The sequence below is a fragment of the Lynx rufus genome, unplaced genomic scaffold (assembly GCF_022079265.1).
Source record: "Lynx rufus isolate CCGP_SWC_20201006 ecotype Redwood Valley unplaced genomic scaffold, mLynRuf1.p SCAF_15, whole genome shotgun sequence".
Lineage (NCBI taxonomy): Eukaryota > Metazoa > Chordata > Mammalia > Carnivora > Felidae > Lynx > Lynx rufus.
Genome location: NW_025814829.1, coordinates 51,416,867 through 51,439,425, shown reverse-complemented (window position 1 = coordinate 51,439,425; position 22,559 = coordinate 51,416,867). Strand labels below are relative to the sequence as shown.

Here is a 22,559-nt window from a genome sequence, read left to right as displayed (position 1 = left end):
ACCCAGACGCCCCGTGGTAACATTTTCTTTAGAGAGACTAAGTACAAAACTGTATGTTTAAAAAAAAAAAAAGACTATTTAAGCACAAAACCTAGACTAATCTTGCAGCAGGAGGCCACAGGTTTGGACTAGCTGTGACAAGACTAGTATGAAAGACTAGTCTTTCTGGTGATGTTTCTGGGGATGTTTCTTTAATAAAAATATAGTGGTCATTTTTTAAAAGGCACCGAGTATAAGATGTTTCGGTGGATCTAATGAGTAAAACCAAAAGCCAAAAACCCAAAAAACCAGTGCAGTCTCGCTGTCTCTCTCCTCTCTCTTTTCGTTTGGTGCCCATGAGATGCTATGTGTGGAAACCAGCCAACTGGGAAGAGGGGATGGTCGAAGAAGGTGGGGGAGGCCGGAGGCAGTTAAAGAGGATGGCCTCCATTTACAGAGGAGGTGAGGCTACCGTGCACGTGGCAGGACCTTTTCTGTTCCGGGCAGAACCCCACTACTTTGCTGCCGTTGGAAAGCGAGGACAACATCAATTTGATGAACTTATGTCTACAGATGGACCCCTACAGGAGACTGGAGATAAAATGTGATTTGCATCAAAACCGAGCCTGTAGGTGCAAGACAGAGAGCAAAATAGGGCATCTTTATATTCCCCAGCAATCTTCTCCCCTGCTGTGATCTCCTTTCTCCACGAAAAACAGAGTAACAGAGGGCGCTATATAAACCACAAGGAGGTGGGGGAGGGGCTCAAAGGGAGCAGAAACTGCTGCCGGTTCCTCAGAGATCTTTCCAGGTGCACTGAGGACGACACATTCATCTTCAGGGCAGGAGACACCACCGCGCGATAACTTTTCAGGGAGGGATTTGGGGGATCCAGTGACGCGTTAGGATCCCGAGAATTTTCATTTACAGAGGGTGCTTTAATACGGATCGTCCACGCTGAATGGAAAACAAGAGAATGTAAATTAAAACCAGGACCTTAAACATTGCAAAATTTAACAGCGTTCGTAGTAAAGGGCGATATTCGGTGTAAAAGTCGGAAGAGGAGTGAAGAAAATGCCTCTCAGGTGAGTTGGACGAGCACAGGACGTTCACTCAGGCAAAGGAAGAAGAAGAAAACCCTAAAGCAACACCTGTCACACTTGCAGCTGCTTGCCGCCCAGAGGTGGTGTTAAAAGGCAGATTCCTATTCGGTAGATCCGGGCGGTGCCCCGGATTCTGCATCATCCCTGCTCCTGCTGCCGCTGGTCCGTGGGCCACACTTGGAGACATTTCTGGGGGCACAGGCTTTGTCTTTAGATCAAATGAGTACGAAGGGCATTTGGGATAGATTTTGGACGATGGAAGTCAGTGAGCAGTAGAGGACGACAATGCTCAAAAGGAAAGAGAAATTTGAGAAAAATCAAAACTCATGAAAGGTGTGGTGGTAATTCTAAATGCTTGATTCTGGAGGGATGTGATTTAGGGAGACAGTGACAAATCTAGTTTCATGACACAAATGACACTTTGTGTGTGTGTGTGTGTGTGTGTGTGTGTGTGGCACAGTTGTCTCATCCTTGGAGGGGAGGGGGCTAGGGGTAGGGGAAAGGGAACCAAATAGGGCATGTCTTAATAGCACCTTTCAAAGGGAGAAGCAGATTCCGAGACTCTGCTGTCATGATGAACTGCCAGGGTAAACCACAGTTCAGCAGCTGCAAACGTGCTTTTGCCAATACAGAGATAAAAATGTTTCTGAAAACAAAATTTCACATATACCCTCCACTGAGGTTGGCATCGTATCTTCCTGTGTATCTTGGGTGTAGCTTTTACCCAGGCAGAATTTAGACACTAGAAACCAAATGAGGTGGTAAACAGAACCAGTTTGCAGAAGAGTGAAAATAACCCGGCAAGAATTGAAACCACAAATGCCCCAGGAGTTGGTCATTCACCAGCCAAGACCTAATAAGAATGAACACAAAAGACTATGAGAGTTGGCTGCAGAGCTTAAAAACAAAAAAACAAAACAAACAAACGAACAAAAAAACAAAAAAGAGCTTCAGTGTTTAATGTGATGGTTTTCATTTTTACCTTTGGCTTGTCCTAGAAACACACTCTGCCTCTTCCATCCCACCCTTCCTCGGTGCCATTACACATGGTTTCAGGGTGAAATCATTATCACATCACTACGGAAAGCAGGTGTCTGGGACTTAGAACTCTTATCATTGGAGTCGACAGTCCTGAGTTCTAGAAGTGTAAGGATTAAAAGCAGGACCTTTGGATCCACTTGGGTACAAATCTCAGCTTTGTCATTTATTCAGTGACCCCAGGCTAGATATTTTACTTCTCTTCGCCTCTCTTCCTTTACCTGTAAAATGAGGATATGAATAGCACCTCCCCCCACCTACAAGCTGGCAGGCGATATTTAATGATTTCAAACATGCAAAACTCACAGAGAGGTGTGAAACATGGAGTTAATGTTTCATAAATGTTTATAATTATTTTAGCTATGTCACTCTCTCAGGGCCCATAGGAAAGTTATTCATTAGCTCCGTTATAAAGGGAGTGAACCTCACGCCCGTGAAGATCCTTTCAAGACCTGAAATTTTATAATTCGATGAATTAAAGTCACCTTGATCAATAAATGAGAGGTGTTGCAAGGCATCTGGGCAAATAATACTTCTCTGCTTAGTCCTGGCATCGAGCGACGCATTTGAAGACCTAGATCGATGGGGCCAGCCTTCCCTTCCAATTTCTGTTTATACGTCCTGTACACCCTTGGCTCTTGATACTTCTAGCTGCTGGCACCTGAACATGCTGTCACATTCCTGCTGCCATACCATGCTTCCATCATCTCCTTGTAGTCTGTCCTCCCTGCTTCTCCCCATACCCACAAACCCTATCCATTCTTCAACCAGGGTCAACCTCCTTTATAAGATCTCCTGTGATCACCAAGCTTCTTCTATATTGACAAAGTCCTTTAACACAGAGTTCGCCAGTCATTACTGTACTCTGCCTTGTATTTTTCTGAAAATATATAATTTTTTTATTTTTCTGTCTTCGCCACCCAACTACATGATAATCTCCCTGAGGTCAGGGTCGTGGACTTACTCCTCTTGGTGTCTCAGTCAAGCTTAGCATTGTTCCAACACAAGAGTATTTAAGAAAAAACTACTGTTTGATTCATTGTCAAAATCAGTGAGCCGTTAAACTTCGTACGGCAATTAGCCGAATGTGGTAATTCACTTAATGCTAATACTCTTCCTGTCAGCCTCTCTTCCTGTCCCCCAAGGTTTTCTAAAAAAATTGAATTGATCTGCTTCCATCTAGTGGCAATTAAAAAATAAGTGGTTCCTGTGACCAGAAAACGGCTCGGGGTGGATTGTGCCAAAAAAGACTTTCACTAACTGGGTGTGAGCATGAAAGAGATCTTTACATCTTGTGGATTTCCTGCCCACAGAGATAAGGAGCCCAGCCCAGAGAAGGGTCTAGGACCCCATCTACACTGTCGAATGGAAGATAGGGCACTAAAATAAAATAGAATAAAAGGACATCCACTGACCCGATTTCTTCATCCAGTTACCTTCCTAAGGATCTCATCTCCTAGCCAAGCTTTTTAAAAAGAGATGGCTTACATTTTCTGCCTCAACTTCCTCATCTCCGCTGATTCCTCGACACTTGGCCACGAGAGTTCCTCCGTGACCTCGACCCTGACAACAGACTCTGCAGATACCCTTGTTACATCCAGTGGGAACTCACTGGTTCTCCCAAAGTCACTCGAAACCACTTCTGTTTCCTTCTTTCCTTGGCATTCATGACCCAGACTCTCCTCATTTTCCTTCTGCCTCTCTGGCAACCCCTCCCCATCTCCTTGTCCTTCACTGACCTGTTTGATATAGATGCTACCCCTGTTCCTGCCCTCTCTCCCACGTCCTCTTCTGTTCTCCCGCTCCTTGCTCCTCACTCTCCCCAGATGACTGTACCTGCTCCCGAAATAGCAGCTAACCTCAAGGGACGTGAGAACCCCCAAATCCACTCTCTGGCCCCTGGATGGCTCCTGTGATACAGATAGAACCATTCAACTGGTGAGCCACAGACACCCAAAGCTCAACACCGACACAACTGAACCCATGACCTTCACTTCCAAAACCTCTCATTCTTTTGTGTTCCCTTTTCAGTAAAGAGTATTGTATTAATAGTAACCATCTGCCAGTCCCCGATCGGAACCATGATGACTTCTTTGATTCTTCTCTCTCTCTCTCTCTCTCTTAGCCAATTAATCACCATATTCAGTTGATTTCACCTCTACCGCATGAACTAACTCAACCTCACTGCCATTTCTCTAGAGAGGCACCATCAGCTTTAACTTAATAACTTTAAATGCCTCCAAAACAATTCTTTGCCTCCAGGCTCCCCCTACTCCCCTGTCTGCAGAGTGATCCTCATAAGATGAAAATGTTAGCCTGACATTCTCCTGCTTTACCCCAAAGACTTCAGGATGAAGTCCATACTCCTTCAAATGGCTTATAAATTAGTCTATGATCTGGCTCATGTTGTCTTATGTCTCCCCAGTTTCTCTTTTGCACTCAGAGCTACAGCTCACTGAACTCGTAAGAACTTCTTCACAACAATTTGTGGTTGGTAGCGTGGTTGTCTGAACAAGCAACCAACCTTCTCAGGGACCATCTCGCTTCTTCCAGCATTTTAAAGGAGCTCAGTTTTCTAACTGGGTGCTCAGTGTGCCCCCAAAGCCCCATCCCCATCATTCTTCTTACTTATACTCTCCTTCTCCAAGTCTCTAAACATCTGAGAAACTGAAGAAATGTTTTGCCCTCTGCACTTCTGCCAGACGGACCATTGCATTTTCACATGTTTGCATCTCTTCTCGGTCTCTTCCTCCAGCTGAAAAAAATCTGAGGTTTAAGACCAAGCTAAAAGAATTGCCTTTTTGGGGAAGCCGCAGGTAGAATCAATGTTCCCCACCTCTTCCACATTTCTGAAGGTCAGTGCTAATCAGAGCAGTAGTCATTTACCTTCTTGTACTAGGCACTGAAGGCCTGGGGTCTAGAATGATACCTTCTCAGGGCCTGGGACTCGTTAATGTCTCAATAAATCCTTGACCAATTGAATGTTTCCTGAATACTATATTTGGTATTGCCCTTACATTCAACTGGGACAAGAAGAGAGTTGTCATAATGCTTCCAGTCCTCTAAAAATTTTTCAGGGACAATCAGAAAGAGCTCCCTTCACATAACTGCCCTTTCTCAAGAGGGCTCTACTTGTTCATTCATTCATTCCAATCCACCGGCACTAAAACAAAACGACTCACACACACAGACTTCAAAAACACAGCTTTTAAGGGAGGCTAGTGGATTATCATTCTATACGGAAATTTCATTTGAATGAGACCCCATGTAAATAGTTACTAAGGAGTTAAGATATCTAGCTCTAACAGGAAGTATCTCAAGGAAGGTAGAGAAAAGATCAACAGAGGCGGAAACTTCTCACTGATGAAACTTACCTTTCCCGAGACTTTTTACCTAAAAACAGAAGAAACAGAAAAACAGCATCAGCATATGTAGACAATTCTCTTTTTTTTTTTTCTTGGTAAGTAAGAGAGAAGGCCAAGTCCCACTCCCAAAACTGTCTTTTGAAATGTATTATACATTCGTTGGGTGGACCCCGCCTGTGTAGAAGGGGATTTGAGATGTTGGCTCAGTGTTCTAATTCAAACAGTGGTAGATTCTCAGACGTAATAGACCCACTGGGACAGATGCTTCTCAGGGTTCTGTTCCATCTTCGGTGCTGATCACAAAGACAGCAGCCTAGCTTGACTTGCCTGCCTGTCAGTTCCGACACCCCCATACCCGTGTTTATCCCTTCCCCACCCGCCATCTCCTCCCACCTGCGGGTTCCTCCCTAACAGACTTAGCTGGTAGCATCGTAAGAATATGTGTCCCTACGTCTCACACCACCTTGTCTGCAGTGTGCCTCTGATTAGCTACTCACCCTCTGAAGCCACGGTCCCTTCATCTGTGAAAGGGGCATGGTAATTACCTCCCTCTCATTGATTTGATAAACTAAAATGTATTCAAAGTATTTAGGCCAGGGCCTAGCACGTGGACAGTGCCCAATTACTGTTTTTAAACCTTTCAAATGTTAGAATTTACCATTTTAAACATTTCTTCCCAAATCCAGCCTGCTGATGACATGGGCTGGATGCATTTGAGCAGGGAGAATGAAATCTGAATTAACCTCAGAGGCTGTTTGTTTATCTTAATATTTTCCTTTTAGGAACAACAAAACACATACCAATACATGAGCAAGAGTGTTCTTACTGAGAGTTCTTTTCAAAGAAAAAGGAACTAAGGGCATGTGTTCAGTTTCGTGCCCTGTTCTAACCCTGTGGGTTGTTGGTTCAGGTGGGGAATTCTTCCAACCAAGAGAAAAAAAAAAAATAGAGCCTCAAAGACCAGTGGTGTTAGGAGGCCTGTGTGAATGGGAGTCTGATCTCTGATTCTGGCCCCTGCTGATAACAGGATTTGGGAGATTTGGCCTAAAATCACTGCTTCAGTTTTATTATTCATTATGTCATTTCTTTCTTTCTTTCTTTCTTTCTTTCTTTCTTTCTTTCTTTCTAACAGAGCCAATGGTGATGACTCATCTGAGAATGATTATCTAGGGGAACAGAGTGTTTCTAGATAAGTCTATGCAGAGGGCACACATTTCTAGAGCCTGCATTTATTTCTCTTCCAGAAGAAAGGAGCTAAAATCTGGATACCAAGACAACTAGGGCAGGGGCCAAAGTACAGGTTCTGAGGACAGGATAAGAGTCAGGATTCTGCTCATTTCCTCAGCTACTGTGTCCTAAATATTCACCTGTCCTCCTTTGTCAGCTTACTGAACCTGAAACACAACACGTAGGAAATTTTCAGAGTTGATGACTGCTACATACATGTGGACTTACTGTTCTTAACTTTTTTTTCTTGTAAATGTGTCAGCTACATGGTTAGAAAAGCTCTGAGGGGTTAGCCCGGGAACCTACCCATCACTCTTAACACTGTTTCTATAGGAAAAACATTCTTCATGTTTCAAAGAACTAACTTACAACTAAAATCTTTGGAAGACAGAGCCACTTGGAAGTCGGAAATATCAGAAGATGTTCCACAAATGAAGACCATTGAAATGCTACATTAAAGATACCCTGGCTTTCCTACAAAGTCAGTGCTCTTTCTGGGGCTTCTGTTCTCTTTGCTGGCATGAATGTACCTAGCCTAACTGCCCGTTATCTGTTTCCTGTTTGCCCCACACTTATTCCCACAGTAGGGGCATGTAGTTTTCAAGTTATCAGTTTGAGATCTTGTACAGAAATGACTCCAAGGTAAAAAATTTAAAAACAACCCCATTGCTTTTCTCACCACTGCTTATAGAACCACCTTAGCCAGCTAACCCCCACCCCACACCCTGCCGTTAAATACAAGTGAATGCATTCTATTCTTTTGATTCTACTAACATTTCTTTAAGTTTTGTTTTCATTTATTTTCAGAAGGTGGGGGGAGGCAGAGAGAGGCGAGAGAGAGAGAATCCCAAGCAGGCTCCATGCTGCCATTACAGAGTCCGATGCAGAGCTCGATCCCACAAACCATGAGATCATGATGTGAACCGAAATCAAGAGTCAGAAACTTAACTGACGGAGCCAGCCAGGTGCCCTCTCTATGAAAATTTATTAAGAGACTTTGGAATTTGGGGATATCGTCCTTATTAAGGTGACTCACAGCCCCAAATCCTCAAAGGTTATTTAGATACCAGCCTCCTATCCCAGAGGCCAGCGTATAAATGCGCACTGCATTCTCTACCCCTCAGTTCTGTCACCATCACCCAAGGCAGGAGGGAAAAAGGGATGACTGGGGTCAGATTTTGAAGTCTCAGTGGAAAGGATAATCAATGGTGGGAGAAAAATCTCATTCTTCCCTTAGTGGAATACTTAAGTACTTAGTCTCATATTATAAAATGATGGGATCCAATCTTAGCAGAATTTCCAACAACAGGGGCAAAGACGTTTTAAACTGCTAATAATGAAGTTCTTGCACATCAACAGTGACCGCTTCCATGGTCTTTCTGGGTTGGTTATAAAACTAACCTAGTATCCCGATTCTTAAATTTGGAATGAAAGATTCCAAAGATAGTAGAAGACCATTAGGGATTGGTAGATTCTACTCCTACAATTGGCAGTGGGGATGGGTGAGGGGCAGCCTTTATATACCATGTTCGTTGAAGAGACTCCATACTAATTAATTGATGGAAGTAAAATTAAAATGTCAGTCAACTGACTCCGGAGAAATGCAACACCGAGCATTTGGTTAGCAGTTGTTTTGAGATCACTGATGGCCTCTGAACTTAAAGCAGGGATGTCTTAAAAGCTGCTTAATGTCCATGAATTTCATAGACTTCAATGTTTCTGCCAGGCGAATTTGGACAAATGTGGCAGTGCACACCCAGGACCTACCACAGACTGGATCTGTAACCAGGAGGCTAGTCCCACTCTAAGGTTTAGACATCCTCAGGAGGGAGGTGAGGGGAATAACACGGTTGTTTTTCCCTGATGGCGTCCCATGTATTGTTCCAGGTATTAGCTTCTCAAACAGCTCTTCTTATACCCTTTTCTTCTCTAGGCCAGAGCGAAGGGAAGCACGAATACACAGTGCATTTATTTAGAGCTGTGACCTCAGTGAATACACACTGGGGAGAAAACCAGGGACAATGCAATTCCCACATGTCAGAAGCCAGACAGGCACATGGCTCAGGTTTTGGAGAATAGTGCCTTAAAAACCTCATTGGACCTTAGATTCATTTTCTAGTGGAACTGTAGCACTGAGATCAAAGGCATGCTGGCTCCTAAGGGGATAGAGATTATGCATCCATTTTTCAGAACTAAATAAGAGCAAAGAACCATTAAAATGTCTCACTTGTCTATTAGTGCACTAGTGAGGTGCCTTGAAGACAGTAGGCATTTTTAAAAGGTTTGTCAGATGAAAAGCACAAATCAGCCACCTTGTTTTAATGAAAGGGTGTAGGGGCCGTTTCCCACATCCCCAGCAATGATGTCTATAGAACACAGAACTTGGTATCCTGCTTCAGTTCAATCTAGCAATCTTAATTTCCTGTGGGTTTCTATACTTTTATCCACTTTGCTTTTGTTTCTAATTATTTTTTCAGTGTTTATTTATTTTTGAGAAAAACAGAGAGAGACAGAGCATGAGCAGGGGAGGGGCAGAGAGAGAGAGAGGGAGACACAGAATCAAAAGCAGACTCCAGGCTCTGAGCTGTCAGCACAGAGCCCCACGGAGGGCTGGAACTCACAAACCGTGAGCGAGATCATGACCTGAGCCAAAGTTGGATGCTTAACCGACTGAGGCACCCCTATTTTTATCCACTTTGAGTCGTATTATTTTCGTATGAAGGCAAACTCACATACCTTTCTTTAATCTTCTTGCCAGCCAAATGATAAATGCCAACCCAGAAAAAGCAGTAACCATGACTGCCACCGGAATGAAGAGAGGGTTATAGTTACCCTCTTTAATCATTGAGAAACTCTGGTCCACTTCTGAAAGAGAGATCAGTAAGGCACATAGCATGAGGCCGCAGCATTATATCCTTCGTGCCATCTCACGGCCTTAGCTTTTGTTCCTCCTTATGTCTCCCGGTAACAGGCCATTTGATGCCAGTTGATGGATGGGGAAACTGGCATGGGAAGGGCCATGATGACTCCGCAGCAGAGGCAAAGACAGGACAAGTTTCTCTAGCCCAGTGCCTATAAAATTCTTAATCCCTAGATTTGCGATTCACAGAACTCCTGGAAGAAGTACCTAAAAATCTGAGTAAGGGGTCACCATCGTATTTATCTCCATGGTCTTGTTCAACAGTTGGGACTCTGCTGCACAGAGAAGACCTAAAACATAGAATATGACTTCAGGAAAAATAACAGCCGGTCATCTTAACCAGGTGACCTAACAGTCAAGGGAACCTATTAATGCTTTCCCTTTGAAGCAGTTGGGCCAACATATGTACTTGCTGTTTACATGCTGAGGACCTACGCTGAACTGTCTTTCGAATGATGTTGTCCTACTACATAGTCCCACTTCCTTCACAAATAAGTAAATGGATCCACCTGAACCCTCTTGTAAGAGTGAACGTTTGGTAACTTTTATTGAAAAAATACCAATACGAAAGTCTACCTTCCGATACCACCAATTAAAGAAACTTATTTTTGCACGTTAGCATAGGGTTTGTGTCCCCCATTCTTTGTGTTACTTTGGCAAACCCTTTCAAGGTGCTTCCACCCCCACACCCAAATATATCATAGGAAAAAGGCTCAAGTTCCCAGATGATCCAAAGAGAGGGCGTCTACAGGCTCCATGAGGATGAGGAAATGGACACTGGCCCAGCCTTAAAAGGAAATGTCCCATAAGCCTGATACACAATCCTCCCCTACAGATCCCATGCCTCCTCCCCAGTTCCCTCCCACACTCCCTGGCCCTGGGCCATACAGAGATCAGCTTCTCTGGTAGTTTCTACTGATCCTACCACTTAAAAACTTTTCCACTGGTAGAGATGATCTCAGGGGCAGACATGAGTAGCTATTCATTCATAAGCTAATTTAATGTGCATTTATTTAGCAACTTATTTAGCACAGGCACTGTGTCAAGTGGAGAGTGTATGGAAATGAGGAAGACAGTCCTCATACACAGATGAGGGAGGCATCGGCTTAGTAATAATTGGTAAGTATACACTATTTGGGGAATTAGGTGGTCACTGGGGACTTTTGTAGAAACGTTTTAATGGACTAACAGAAGTGAGATTTTAGTGGAATGGAAGAATGCATAAGAAGTCAGAAAATAAAAGAAGTAAGTCAGAGACAGCGCATTTAGATGTTAAGAGTTGAGATATGATGAGTTAAAAATTGGCTGAAAACAGAAATGACAGTCATCGAAGGAAGAGGCAAGAAGAGCCAAGGATTTTATAGTAAATTAATGTGAACAAATTTGTTTTTAAGCCATATACATGTAGCAAAATGAAAACTTTAAAGTTTAATCTATCTTTCCCCACCATCTTCCCATCCAGCAGCTCCTTCTTTAAGTTGTCAACACATCGGGGCAAACTTACTCACTTTGGCATATTGGACTAGGGCTTGACCAGATTCCCGATGGTCCACAAATAATTTTTCTCTCCCCGATTAACTCAGTTCCTTCCAAGCAGTTGAAGGTACATGTGGACGTAAAGCTGAAGTTGGCCAGGGGGTGACTACAGTCCATGGTTCCCAGATCGGGTGCCATTAGAGGCTTACAGGAAATCCCTTCCATGAAAAAGAAAAAAGCAATATTTCTGAGTAGAGGCCCTCTTTTCACCAAAGGTTTTTAGCCAAAGCTGCTCCACTCAACTGTGGAACCACCCAATTGAATCTAGACATTTCTAAATTCTAAAAATTAGTTCTGATAATGTTTCCAGATTTTATACTCTTGAGAATGATGGAGATTGTATATCAGAGGTGAAGCCAGGAGCACTGAAAACCCTTGCGGGTGGGGAGGTGGGGAAAGGAGGGGAGAGTTGACTGCTCCATGTTGCTGCTCCAGTCCTGGTAGCTCTCCAACACTTCCTGGAAGTACTACATGGCCTTGGCCTCAAGAGTGCTTATGGAGTATCCTCAGTGAATGTAGAGAATTCCCACCCTTTCACTTGATCTAAAGCAAGCAGTGTTGAAAAACACCCCAATTCTCTGAAGCAACTCACTCAACTCTTGTAAAATTCAGCAGGTTTGACAATTTAATTCAATGATTTCAGTATGACTTTGATAGTTTTTTTTAGAATTAAACCACTTAAAATTAGTGCGTCAGATGCATAAATGTAGAAAACGTAACCAGAATTTCACAAGCTCAGATGCCACCAGTTTTCTCCTGTACAGGGATAGTCTTTTTAACAGCTAAGAAGAAAAAACCCACCATATTTCAAATGAAAAAAAAGATCAAGAGACTGTGTTTTTGTTTTTCACAGCAGTTGTTATTCCCCTGAGAGTTTATAGAAGATGAAAAGTAAAAAATGATTTCAAGAATAAACCAAATAAAACAATCAAAAAAATTCTACACCCTGAGAAGGAAATTGGTTGGTGTTAGGTAAGACACCACATAAAATAGGTGTTACTGAGGGGAGAGAACAATCAACATTTAACTGAGTTTCATCTGGACTATGTGTGCCATGACGATGAGAAAACTAAAGTAAAAAGTACACTATAATCACGCCGCATATTACTGAAAATTATGTATGTATCACGAGATGGTTTCAGAGGTATTTGGTTGTTGTTTTTTATTTGTGGTTTTTCTTTTTGATTTGAGTAACAATAATCCCTTTCAAAAGCATCATAGTATGATCTAAGTTAGATTAAATTATGTTCCCAAAAGGACAGAGACTCCTTACAAGTCTCTGCTGCATTTTCTCAGTTAACCCAAGTCGGCCATGACAGAGCCTCTAGTCTGAAGACTTACTTACTTTGACAGGTTGGTTCTAGAGATGACCAGTTTCCAAAAGGTCCACAAGTGGTTTCCTCAACCCCAATGAGGTCTGTGCCCTTAGAGCAGTTGAAGGTACACTGAGAGCTGAAGCTGAAGGTTCCCACAGGGTGACTACAGTCCATGGTACCCAGATCAGGGGCCTCCAGAGGCTCACACTGAACCACTGCAGTAAGAAAAAAAACAGTACTGGCTAGTGTGGAGAGCACCTGGTGTCTGGGTTTGAATCCTAGCTTTGGCACTTGGTCACCAAATGCCTTTGCACAAAGTGAGCTAATCCTTCCAGCTTCAGTCTCTTCATCTATGAAAGAGGAGTCATGGTAATTGTAATAACTTCCTAGAGTTGGTGTGGAGAATAAATGATCTAATGTAAGTCAAGGACTTAGAAGTGAACTTGGCTCATAGGAAGTCCTAATTAAACATCAGCTGGTCTTCTTCTTATTGTTGGCATTATCTGAGAAGATAATTGTTTGTGTTTATTTATTTTGAGAATGAGAACAGGGGAGGAGCAGAGAGAGAGAGAAGAGAGAGAATCGTGGGGCTCGATCTCATGAACAGCGAGATCATAACCTGAGCTGAAACCAAGAGTCAGATGCTTAACTGACTGAGCCACTCAAGTGCTCCTGAGGAGAGACTTATTAAACCTAGATAGGTTTAAGTGGGAATGACCAGCTTGATTTGGAAATAATTGTGACATCAGAACTCCTAGGTAGAGTAGAGTGCTGGGAGCAGGAGGTGTGGGAAAAGTGTGGGGAAGCTTTAGGAAGCATCTTGGCCTTGATCCTGTTTTTACCCTCTCCAGCTCGGCTCCAGACCTTCAGTTCTTCTGATTTTGACAGCCCTCTCCAGAAACTGTATCTATTTCCCTGCTCTGACTGGTGGCATAGGAGATTGAATTGAGCCTTGGAAATGAGTCTTCACATTTTTAGGCCCCACCATGCCATTTGAGCAAATATTTCAACTCTTGTGTCCTATTCTTTATCCAATTTGAGCCATTGTGGTGACCTTGCTTTTGAGATTTCAACGAAGAAAGGACTTTAGGAACTGGAAGAATTTTTATATTTTCCATATACAGTACAAGTCCAAATTAAATTATGTTCTCCAATTCTATTCATGACTACAAGCAAGTGCTTTATATACTTCAGGCATAGTCTCAATCTGACATATTAAATTGTAAACAATACTTACTGACCTCAAGCTGCTGCTCGTCTACCAGGGGATACAGACAAGCAAATAGATGACTTCAACAAATGCGGGATAAACAAGAAAGAAATATGCGGACCTACTGGAACATGGAACAGGGGTACTTAGCCTATCTTAGGGTCCAAAGAAAGCTTTCTGGAAAAAAAAAATATCAATCCCTGAACTATGTCTTAAAGATGAACAGGTCTGTTAGCCATGTGCAAAATGAGAGAGAAAGCCACGAGCAAGTCAATGAAATACAAAGCACATATGAAAAGGGTGGAGAACTACGAGCACTCTGTTGTTACACAGAGGAAGGAGGAGGAAGGGAATATGTGAGATGAGATTAGAAAGAAAGGTAGAAGCTAAGAAAAAATGCTTTTATCTTTTCTCTTTGATTTAATGAGTTCCTACCGTATATCAAGCATTTCTCTATGCCTTGAGGAGTTTCGATTTCATCCTATAGGACAAATGATAGGTAGAAATTGAAGGCTGGATATACGTGTGGTATTTGTTTGATTGTTTTTCATTGATCAGCCTGCCTGTAGCATGAATAGTATATTTAAGGGGAGCTAATTTAAAGCTGTGGAACTCGCCTAAGAAATGAATCCAATAGTCTAGAAGGAATGAGGGCAGTAGTAGCAGAACTGACAAATGGGAAGCAAATGAGAGAAACAGTAAGTTGTTAAAATGAATAGTGTGTTACTTTGCATAAAAGTAAGGGGAGGTGTAAGAATTTCATACCAGAGCACCCATATAAATGGTGGTGCCTCATACTGAGATAAGAAATACAAAAAAAAGAAAGCTGGCTGGGATGATTGATTTTACAGTCCTTTGGGCACCCCAAAAGATACGCTTAGCATATTTGGAGTTCGGGGCTGGAAATGGATTTGTCAGTCCAAAGCTCACATGAATCTGTGAGTCCACAGAAGTTGGTAAGAAACCTATGAAGAAACCCAAGGAGAAATGATTATAGGTAGAAAGAAGACCAGAAAAGAGTGAGAGGATGAAAGCTAAGACAGAAAAAAGAGTAAAATGTTCAAAAAGGAGTGAAATGGGCATGCCAATGTTATAAGAATTAAAAAGTTAAAGATCAGGGGCGCCTGGGTGGCTCAGTTGATTGAATGTCTGACTCTTGATTTCAGCTCAAGTCATGATCCCAGGGTCATAGGATCAAGCCAAACATCGGGCTCTGCACTGAGTGTGGAGCCTACTTGGGATTCTCTCTCTGTCTCTGTCTCTGTCTCTGTCTCTGTTTCTCTCTCCCTCTCCTACTCTTTGCCCTTTATTTTGCCCTACCTCCCTTACTCTTTGCCTTTATTTTATTTTATTTTAGAAAAAGAGTGCACATGAGTGGGGGACTTATGTGCACTCTTCTTCTAAAATAAAATAAAATAAAATAAAATAAAATAAAATACTAAAATATTAAGTATCAATAAAGAAATAATAAAAAAGAAACTTCAGGAGTGGTGTGAAGGAAAGTACTGGGTAGGAATTAAGTGAAATGAGTTAGACTGTCACCAGTTGGTTGACACTTAAATTTATTTTGGCTTTAATTCTTTATTCTTTACAAACATTGCTTTTCTCTTCTTCTAATTTCTATCCTGTGCACCAGATACTTCAACCATAGTTTTGAAACTCAACCAATAACAACGAAATGATTTGATGCTTCTTTCAGTAGTGAGCTGACTGGGTCAAAGACTCCTTGACTTTGAGTCTACGTACTCTTTCCTTTCTGTTTCTACCACCGTGACGCTGAATGATTTCAATAGACTCCTACTGATTCTCTCCATATTCTTTCTTTTAAATTTTTTCTTACATTTATTTATTTTTGAGAGACAGAGCACAATGGGGGAGGGGCAGAGAGAGAAGGAGACACGGAATCCGAAGCAGGCTCCAGACTCTGAGCTGTCAGTACAGAGCCCAACCCGGGGCTCGAGCTCACAAACCATGAGATCATGACCTGAGTCGAAGTCAGACGCTTCACCGACTGAGCCACCCAGGTGCCCCTCCATCTTCTTTTTTTTGGTTCTCCAATCCGTATTATGCATTGCTTCTAGGAAAATTGTCCCAAATGCAGGTGTCAAGATACTAAGTGGGTTCCCATTATCCAATAAAGGCCATATTCTTTCATTAGGCAGTTAATTTTCCAGCTTATACCTTGCTTTCCATCAAAATAAGTTATAAGCATATATAATTTCCACTAGCTAATTGCAAATCCTTCATGGACAGAATCTATAATAGATTTGTCATTGTATCCCCCAAAATACACAGCCCAAACAAACGTGTTGGATTTATTACTATATGTCTCTGACCTATATTGTGTATCATTATGTGAACTTCTCTTTTTTCTTTCTTTTTTTTTTTCAACGTTTATTTATTTTTGGGACAGAGAGAGACAGAGCATGAACGGGGGAGGCGCAGAGAGAGAGGGAGACACAGAATCGGAAGCAGGCTCCAGGCTCTGAGCCATCAGCCCAGAGCCCGACGCGGGGCTCGAACTCACGGACCGCGAGATCGTGACCTGGCTGAAGTCGGACGCTTAACCGACTGCGCCACCCAGGCGCCCCTCTTTTTTTTAATGTTTATTTTATTTTTGAGAGAGAGAGCATGAGCAGGGGAGGGGCAGAGAGAGAGGGAGACAGAATCCGAAGCAGGCTCCGAGCTGTCAGCACAGAGCCCGATGCGGGGCTCAAACCCATGAACCGTGAGATCATGACCCAAGCTTAAGTCGGATACTCAACCGACTGAGCCACCCAGGCAGCCCATGGACTTTTCTTTTCAGCCATGCCCTGTCATGACTTTGAGGCTTACATACAAAAGCTAGATTCCCTAATGGGTAACTCACCCTCCCAACAATAAATGGCAATGTTTCTTTCAGACTTCCGGTTCTAATGAGTCCAACCAATTTGCTGGATTTGGGTTCCCTAAGAACAGGAATCTATCATGCTTGATTCATTATCATCATCCTTAAAGCTTTTTTCCCAACTCTGTATTGTCTGTGGCACTGAAAAAAGACTTGCTAAGAAGTGAATTGAAACTTCATGCTGACTTATGAAATCTTTCAGGAAAGGCAACAACATTGTGCAAGCTTATCCTTCTGATAAAAACTTCTCATTTCTCAGAATGGCTAGTACTGTTTTGTCCCTATCGACTTCTATAGGCTACAATAACCCCTGTAAGTTTACACAGAAAGAAACAAAGACAGAAAAGGGGCTTACCAAATTGACACTGGGGCCCGTAGTACCCAACATCACAGTTGCAGGTATAATTATTGATGGTTTCCACACATTCTCCATGGTTGCTGCATGATGAGGGCTGACAAGAAGCTTTAAAGGTGGGGGATGAAATAAATGATTTGAACATGATTACTTCTTAGTACTCAGAGTCATTTCTTTGGATACAGATAACTCTTTTGGCTGAGACTACTTTAATAAGCAGGAAAGGTTTATTTGTACATTCATAGCATTTTTGCACCAAAAGATAGGTCAGGATTTTTCTATTTATGTCATATACTGGCCATATAGCCACAGACATATACTTAGAATGAATTTACCGACACCAACATTCTCTAACATTCTGGGGAAACTCACTGATGTACTTTGAACTCTTGGAATTATTTTGTTTTAAATGTCATAAGTACATTAAGTGATGGCCTATCCCCAACCATTTCTGCAGTATATTTGACAATCCCTCTCTTTTTAGAAAGTACTATAGGGGCGCCTGGGTGGCGCAGTCGGTTACGCGTCCGACTTCAGCCAGGTCACGATCTCACGGTCCATGAGTTCGAGCCCCGCGTCAGGCTCTGGGCTGATGGCTCGGAGCCTGGAGCCTGTTTCCGATTCTGTGTCTCCCTCTCTCTCTGCCCCTCCCCCGTTCATGCTCTGTCTCTCTCTGTCCCAAAAATAAATAAAAAACGTTGAAAAAAAAATTAAAAAAAAAGAAAGTACTATAGAAAGATTAAGAAGTTCGAACTTGTTAGGTCAGTAGAGAACCCAATGTACAAGAGATCAAATTAACTATGTTTCACTGATGAAATATGACTTGGAAAAATACCGTTTGGGAACTGAAAACAAATTTTCATCCTCCACAGATAACAAAACACGGCAGTATTTCATTATATAGAATTATGGGAGATGAGGCCAAGCACAAAACATGAGCATAAAGCCCCCCACCATAAGCAGGGAGGAAATGAGGGGGCGTGTGAGCCTGAGCTCTTGGCCAGACCCACATCTCTGTATCCGCTTCCCCTGCCTCACTTCTCACATGCATTTGTCATATTGATGCAGACTGATTTAAAGATGTCACTTCTGGGCGTTGGACCCAGCCTCCCACACCAAACGTGCACAGGAGTGACATGCTTTTATTCTATTTTTATTTTTGTTTTTTTCGAGAACTGGGTTTACGTCCAAAGGTACCAGAAACTGCTTTCTTCCCTAACCCCCCCCACGACCCCTGGGATCCACGCCACCACTCTCCCCCCTCTGGCCGCCGCCCACCTGTGTAACAGAGGGCTCTCTTCTGCTTGTGGCAGGAATCATCATTCCATTTTCCCGCGTCTTTGGCCCTCTTGATGTAAATCTCCACACAGTCTTCTTTGGACTTCCTGTTGTTCGGCTCTCCACGTCCCCAGTTCTCCGCTTCTTTGGTAAGAGACTTGTTGGTTCCCACCCAAGTCCACGTTCCCCCTACCTTCCGGATTCCTATCCAGTAGTAATAGCGGCTGAAGGGAAGCGTCTGCTCCAGGTATTCAATCTCCCCCTTGTTCTGGATGGCAACTAAATCTGTGTAATTTTCTTGGCAGAACTTTCTAGCCCTTGCCCAGTTCATGGGTGTTTCAGAATAGTGGTAAGTCCAGCAGTCGGTCCCGTGATGTGCAAGGAAATCTGAAAGACATCAATGCGAACTATGCGGGCTCACAGTCATGGCTGGAAAGAATCTAGAACGAATCCATGCTGGGCCCGCCACTTAGACGTGAAGAAACCGAGACCTCAAGGGTATATGGGTTACCTTCTCAGGGTCATAGAATCGGTCATTTGCAGATTTGAGGTAGAACCTAGACCTTTGGTTTCTATTTACTTTTCATGGTAACATTCAATACTTTTTGTGCATCGCTCTGTTTTAGATAAATCTGGTGGCTTCCTAGATTTATTTTCATAATTTTTTTCTCAAAATTCTTCCAAGTGAAATTCAACCAATGTATTTTAGAAATTCTTCTTTCCTTTTCTATTTCTATTAATTATATGCAGAAGATTCACTATCTACTTTTTTATCCTGGGATAATTTCTTAGAAGCCAATATTTATGTTTCTACTAGAGAAGAAAATAAGGACAGGAATAACAACATACTTTTAGTTATCTCTTCATCTCAAAAAGATAATCTTTTACCACAGGAAGAGCTGCTTCTGGGAAAGCCTTAATACATAGCCCAAGCCTTATATATGTAACTATGTTTTTTGGTTTTTTTAAAAAAGAATAATTTACAAAACCAAATGATGCAGGATTATGAAATTGATTTAGATCGTGTTCTGCGCACAAAGATACCCAGCGTGTCTAGTGACCATATGGGTGCTTCGAATCTGAGGACTTAAAATTTTTTTTTCAACGTTTTTTATTTATTTTTGGGACAGAGAGAGACAGAGCATGAACGGGGGAGGGGCAGAGAGAGAGGGAGACACAGAATCGGAAACAGGCTCCAGGCTCTGAGCCATCAGCCCAGAGCCCGACGCGGGGCTCGAACTCACGGACCGCGAGATCGTGACCTGGCCGAAGTCGGACGCGTAACCGACTGCGCCACCCAGGCGCCCCCGAATCTGAGGACTTTAAAGAAACAAAACCAAGAGGTGCCTGGGTGGCTCAGTCAGTTAAGCATCCGATTCTTGATCTCAGCTCAGGTCTTAATCTCAGGGTCATGAGTTCAAGCCCTGAACTGCGCTCCACACTGGGTGGGGAGCCTACTTAAAAAAAAAAAAAAGAAGAAACCAAAAACCAAAAACCAAAAAAACCCCAGAAACACACAATGACTTCGTGTTAGCATATGCCATTCTAAGCACGGTATGATCTATGCGAAACACTGTTCTACCGTTACGGTAAATATTTTCACAGCCATAAACATCTACTGCGTTTCCACTGTGTAGGGCAAAAACCATAGAGAAATATCAAAGAGAACATGGATCCAATTTTTACAGTCTCCTAAGGATTCCTCCTGAGCAGATGCAAAGAAAACATAATTAATCTTGATCAAATTAAACATATCAGAAATGAACAGAGAACTGAAAAAAAAACCCAGATATGATTAATGAGTAAATAGTGTAATAAAATAAACATTTGGAGTGGAGTTTTGAAGGAGCATTCTACCAGAATATATGTTCGCAGGAGAAGAAATCGTTTTGTTCGGGGGGTCTCCTCAGTGCTAGAACAGTGCCTGCTACGTTGCAGGGACTCAGAAAATGTTTGTTGAATGAAATGAGCACTAGCTTTGCAGGTGACATGAGGCAGACATGGTGTAAAGAATGTGTGAGGGACAGAGGAAAGCACATTTGTTTGGCCAGAGCTGAAAATCCAAGCTAGGGGGTAAGAAGACATTAGCTTACTTAGGAATGGGAAAGCTCAAAACAATTGCTGGAGAGTCTTCAAGAATCAGACATAAAACTTGTCACACCAATGGGAGAAGAATAAAAAAAAGAAGTGGGGGGGGGGCGCCTGACCTTAAGGAGCTCACCCTTTAGTTGTAGAAATGACACTGATGTACACTAAACTACTGATAAAAATAGGAAGTACCGTGCTAAATATTTGCACAGATTGGGGCGCCTGGGTGGCTCAGTCGGTTAGGCGTCCAACTTCGTTCGGCTCAGGTCATGATCTCACGGTTCGTGGGTTCAAGCCCCGCGTCGGGCTCTGTGCTGACAGCTCAGAGCCTGGAGCCGAGCCTGCTTCAGATTCTGTGTCTCTCTCTCTCTCTGCCCCTCCCCTGTTCACGCTCTGTCTCTCCCTGTCTCTCAAAAATAAATAAATGTAAGAAAAAAATTACAAAAATAAATATTTGGTACAGATTGCAAGCGCCATCAGATATTTCTTAATTGGCTTTATTTCTTCATAATTAAGACTTCAGTGGTATTATTAGGATTTGGACCCTGCAACAAGGGTGTGGCAGGTTTAGGTTTCTGGGCTGTCACTAAAGGTGACAGGAAGGAAAAGATGTTCACAGAAGGATAGAATTAACAGCTATCTACCTAATCATCTTCCCTGTGACTGTGTGCTCCCAGTGGATATTTAAGAAAAATAAACGTGAGTGAAAAAGGGCTTAGCAATATATCAATACCGTAACGTACCACAACAGAGCACTGTCCAGACCCACAACCTGAAGACATTCCATGAGTCCCTCTGAGCTCTCTGACATTTCCATGGAAATACCTGCAAAGAAAATTATAGTTAGATTTATATTCTTAACTCCCAAGTTTATAGCACCTTGAGGAGATGGCTACGACTCTCTTAAAGTTCAAAATAAAATACATATTCTTACTAACCTTGCCTGAAGTAAGAGGTTTCTTAGATGAGCATGAAAAGGTAGCATTAAATTTGCTTCAAAACTGACTCAGAGTTCGTTCTTTCTTTCTTTCTTTCTTTCTTTCTTTCTTTCTTCCTTTCTTTCTTTCTTTTCATGTTTTAGCCTCAGGTTGCTGATTGTTACAACTCTGATTTTTTTTCTACATTTAAGTAATTTTTCTACTTCCCTTCTGCTGAGCTATTAGATGAAACTATTTGATATTGCATATGTATATTTTTTAAAGTGTTTTTGGATGCTTCATGAACTATTGATGTTTGAGATTTAAATGTTAAAATCTTACACTGGATTATAATGATTCACTGCTTCGAATACTTAAAAGAATTAGATAGCCAGACACCAATAAAGAAAAGCAATTCATTTTCTTTCAAGTAAAAAAGAAATACATTTTGCACAACCCAAACCACAAATGTTCTGCACACCTTAAAACTGTATCTTCTGAACTATATCACTTCTCAGGTAGCCCCAGTGTTTAGCTGCAAAAGTGCTCATTTCAACAAGAGAGTACTTCCTCAAGACTCTCACCAGAAACGAGTCAATGAGGAGAAATCAGCACATCTGAGAAGAAAAATTCTGGGAGCACTCTTTAACTCAGGATTTTTAATTCTTGGCTTTGTGAGAACCAAAAATGAACTCTGCCCCTGCAGTCCCAAGGGTTTCTCTCTGAGCATCTGGAAATCTCTGAGGCTGAAAAGCTCACCTTGGCTTTGCTCATCCCTTCTTTAGTTCTTCCGGACTCCAGCCTCTCAACTCAGCACCAGGACGTCTGGGTCCTTGCCCACGGCTGGGCTGGGCGAGCTGTGCTTCAGGAGGCTGCGTGGAGTGCCACCAAAAAGGCTTGCTTTCTTTCATTTCCCTGACTCAGTCTCACATCCTCCTCCTCCCCTTCCCCTTACCTTCCCCCAACTCTTCTCACTCCTCTTTCCCCACCCCTTTCCTAGTCTGGCCTCTCTCATACCCTGAGAAAAGTAGAGCTGCTGACCATTGTTGATAGATTCTCTCCTCCTTCCCTCCTACCATTTTTTCTTCCATCCCCTCTCCCTTCCTTCCTTCCTTCTTTCCTCCTTTCCCTTTTTCCCTCCCTCCATCCTTCCCTTTTATCTTCCTTTCCTCCCTCCCTCCTTCCCTCCTCCTCCTCCTTTCTCTCCTCCCCACCCCCCCATCTCTCTCTCTTCTCTTTTTGAATAAATATTGCACTTAACTCTTGGCCGTCCATGTAAAGGGCCCCAGATAATTGAAAACATCACGCAATTAAAACAGCATTTCGGACCAAATTTGTTC

General features: G+C 42.5%; 1 protein-coding gene across 2 annotated transcripts; it reads right to left on the bottom strand.

Annotated features, from left to right (window-relative positions):
• Nucleotides 1-157: 157 nt before the first annotated feature.
• Nucleotides 158-22,120, bottom strand: SELL (selectin L). 2 transcript variants are annotated; one of them, XM_047077029.1, is made up of 9 exons: nt 21,979-22,120; nt 21,046-21,127; nt 18,215-18,601; nt 16,937-17,044; nt 12,514-12,699; nt 11,141-11,326; nt 9,449-9,577; nt 5,495-5,513; nt 158-936 (listed from the first exon to the last, which is right to left on the bottom strand). In XM_047077029.1, the coding sequence occupies exons 1-9, from the start codon at nt 21,991-21,993 to the stop codon at nt 918-920; spliced, it is 1,131 nt and encodes a 376-aa protein (XP_046932985.1). In that variant the 5' UTR covers nt 21,994-22,120; the 3' UTR covers nt 158-917. The 2 variants fall into 2 exon arrangements, with proteins under 2 accessions (XP_046932985.1, XP_046932986.1); XM_047077030.1 differs by lacking the exon at nt 12,514-12,699.
• Between the last annotated feature and the right edge of the window lie 439 nt (nt 22,121-22,559).

What these genes read in the sequence shown, in the direction of transcription:
- SELL (XM_047077029.1), bottom strand. An exon ending in TCTAGAACCAACCTGTCAAA is followed by an intron (nt 11,327 to 12,513) that starts GTAAGTAAGTCT and finishes TTTTCATGGAAG; the next exon opens with GGATTTCCTGTAAGCCTCTA. An exon ending in CCCTAGTCCAATATGCCAAA is followed by an intron (nt 9,578 to 11,140) that starts GTGAGTAAGTTT and finishes TCTCTCTTTCAG; the next exon opens with AAGTGGACCAGAGTTTCTCA.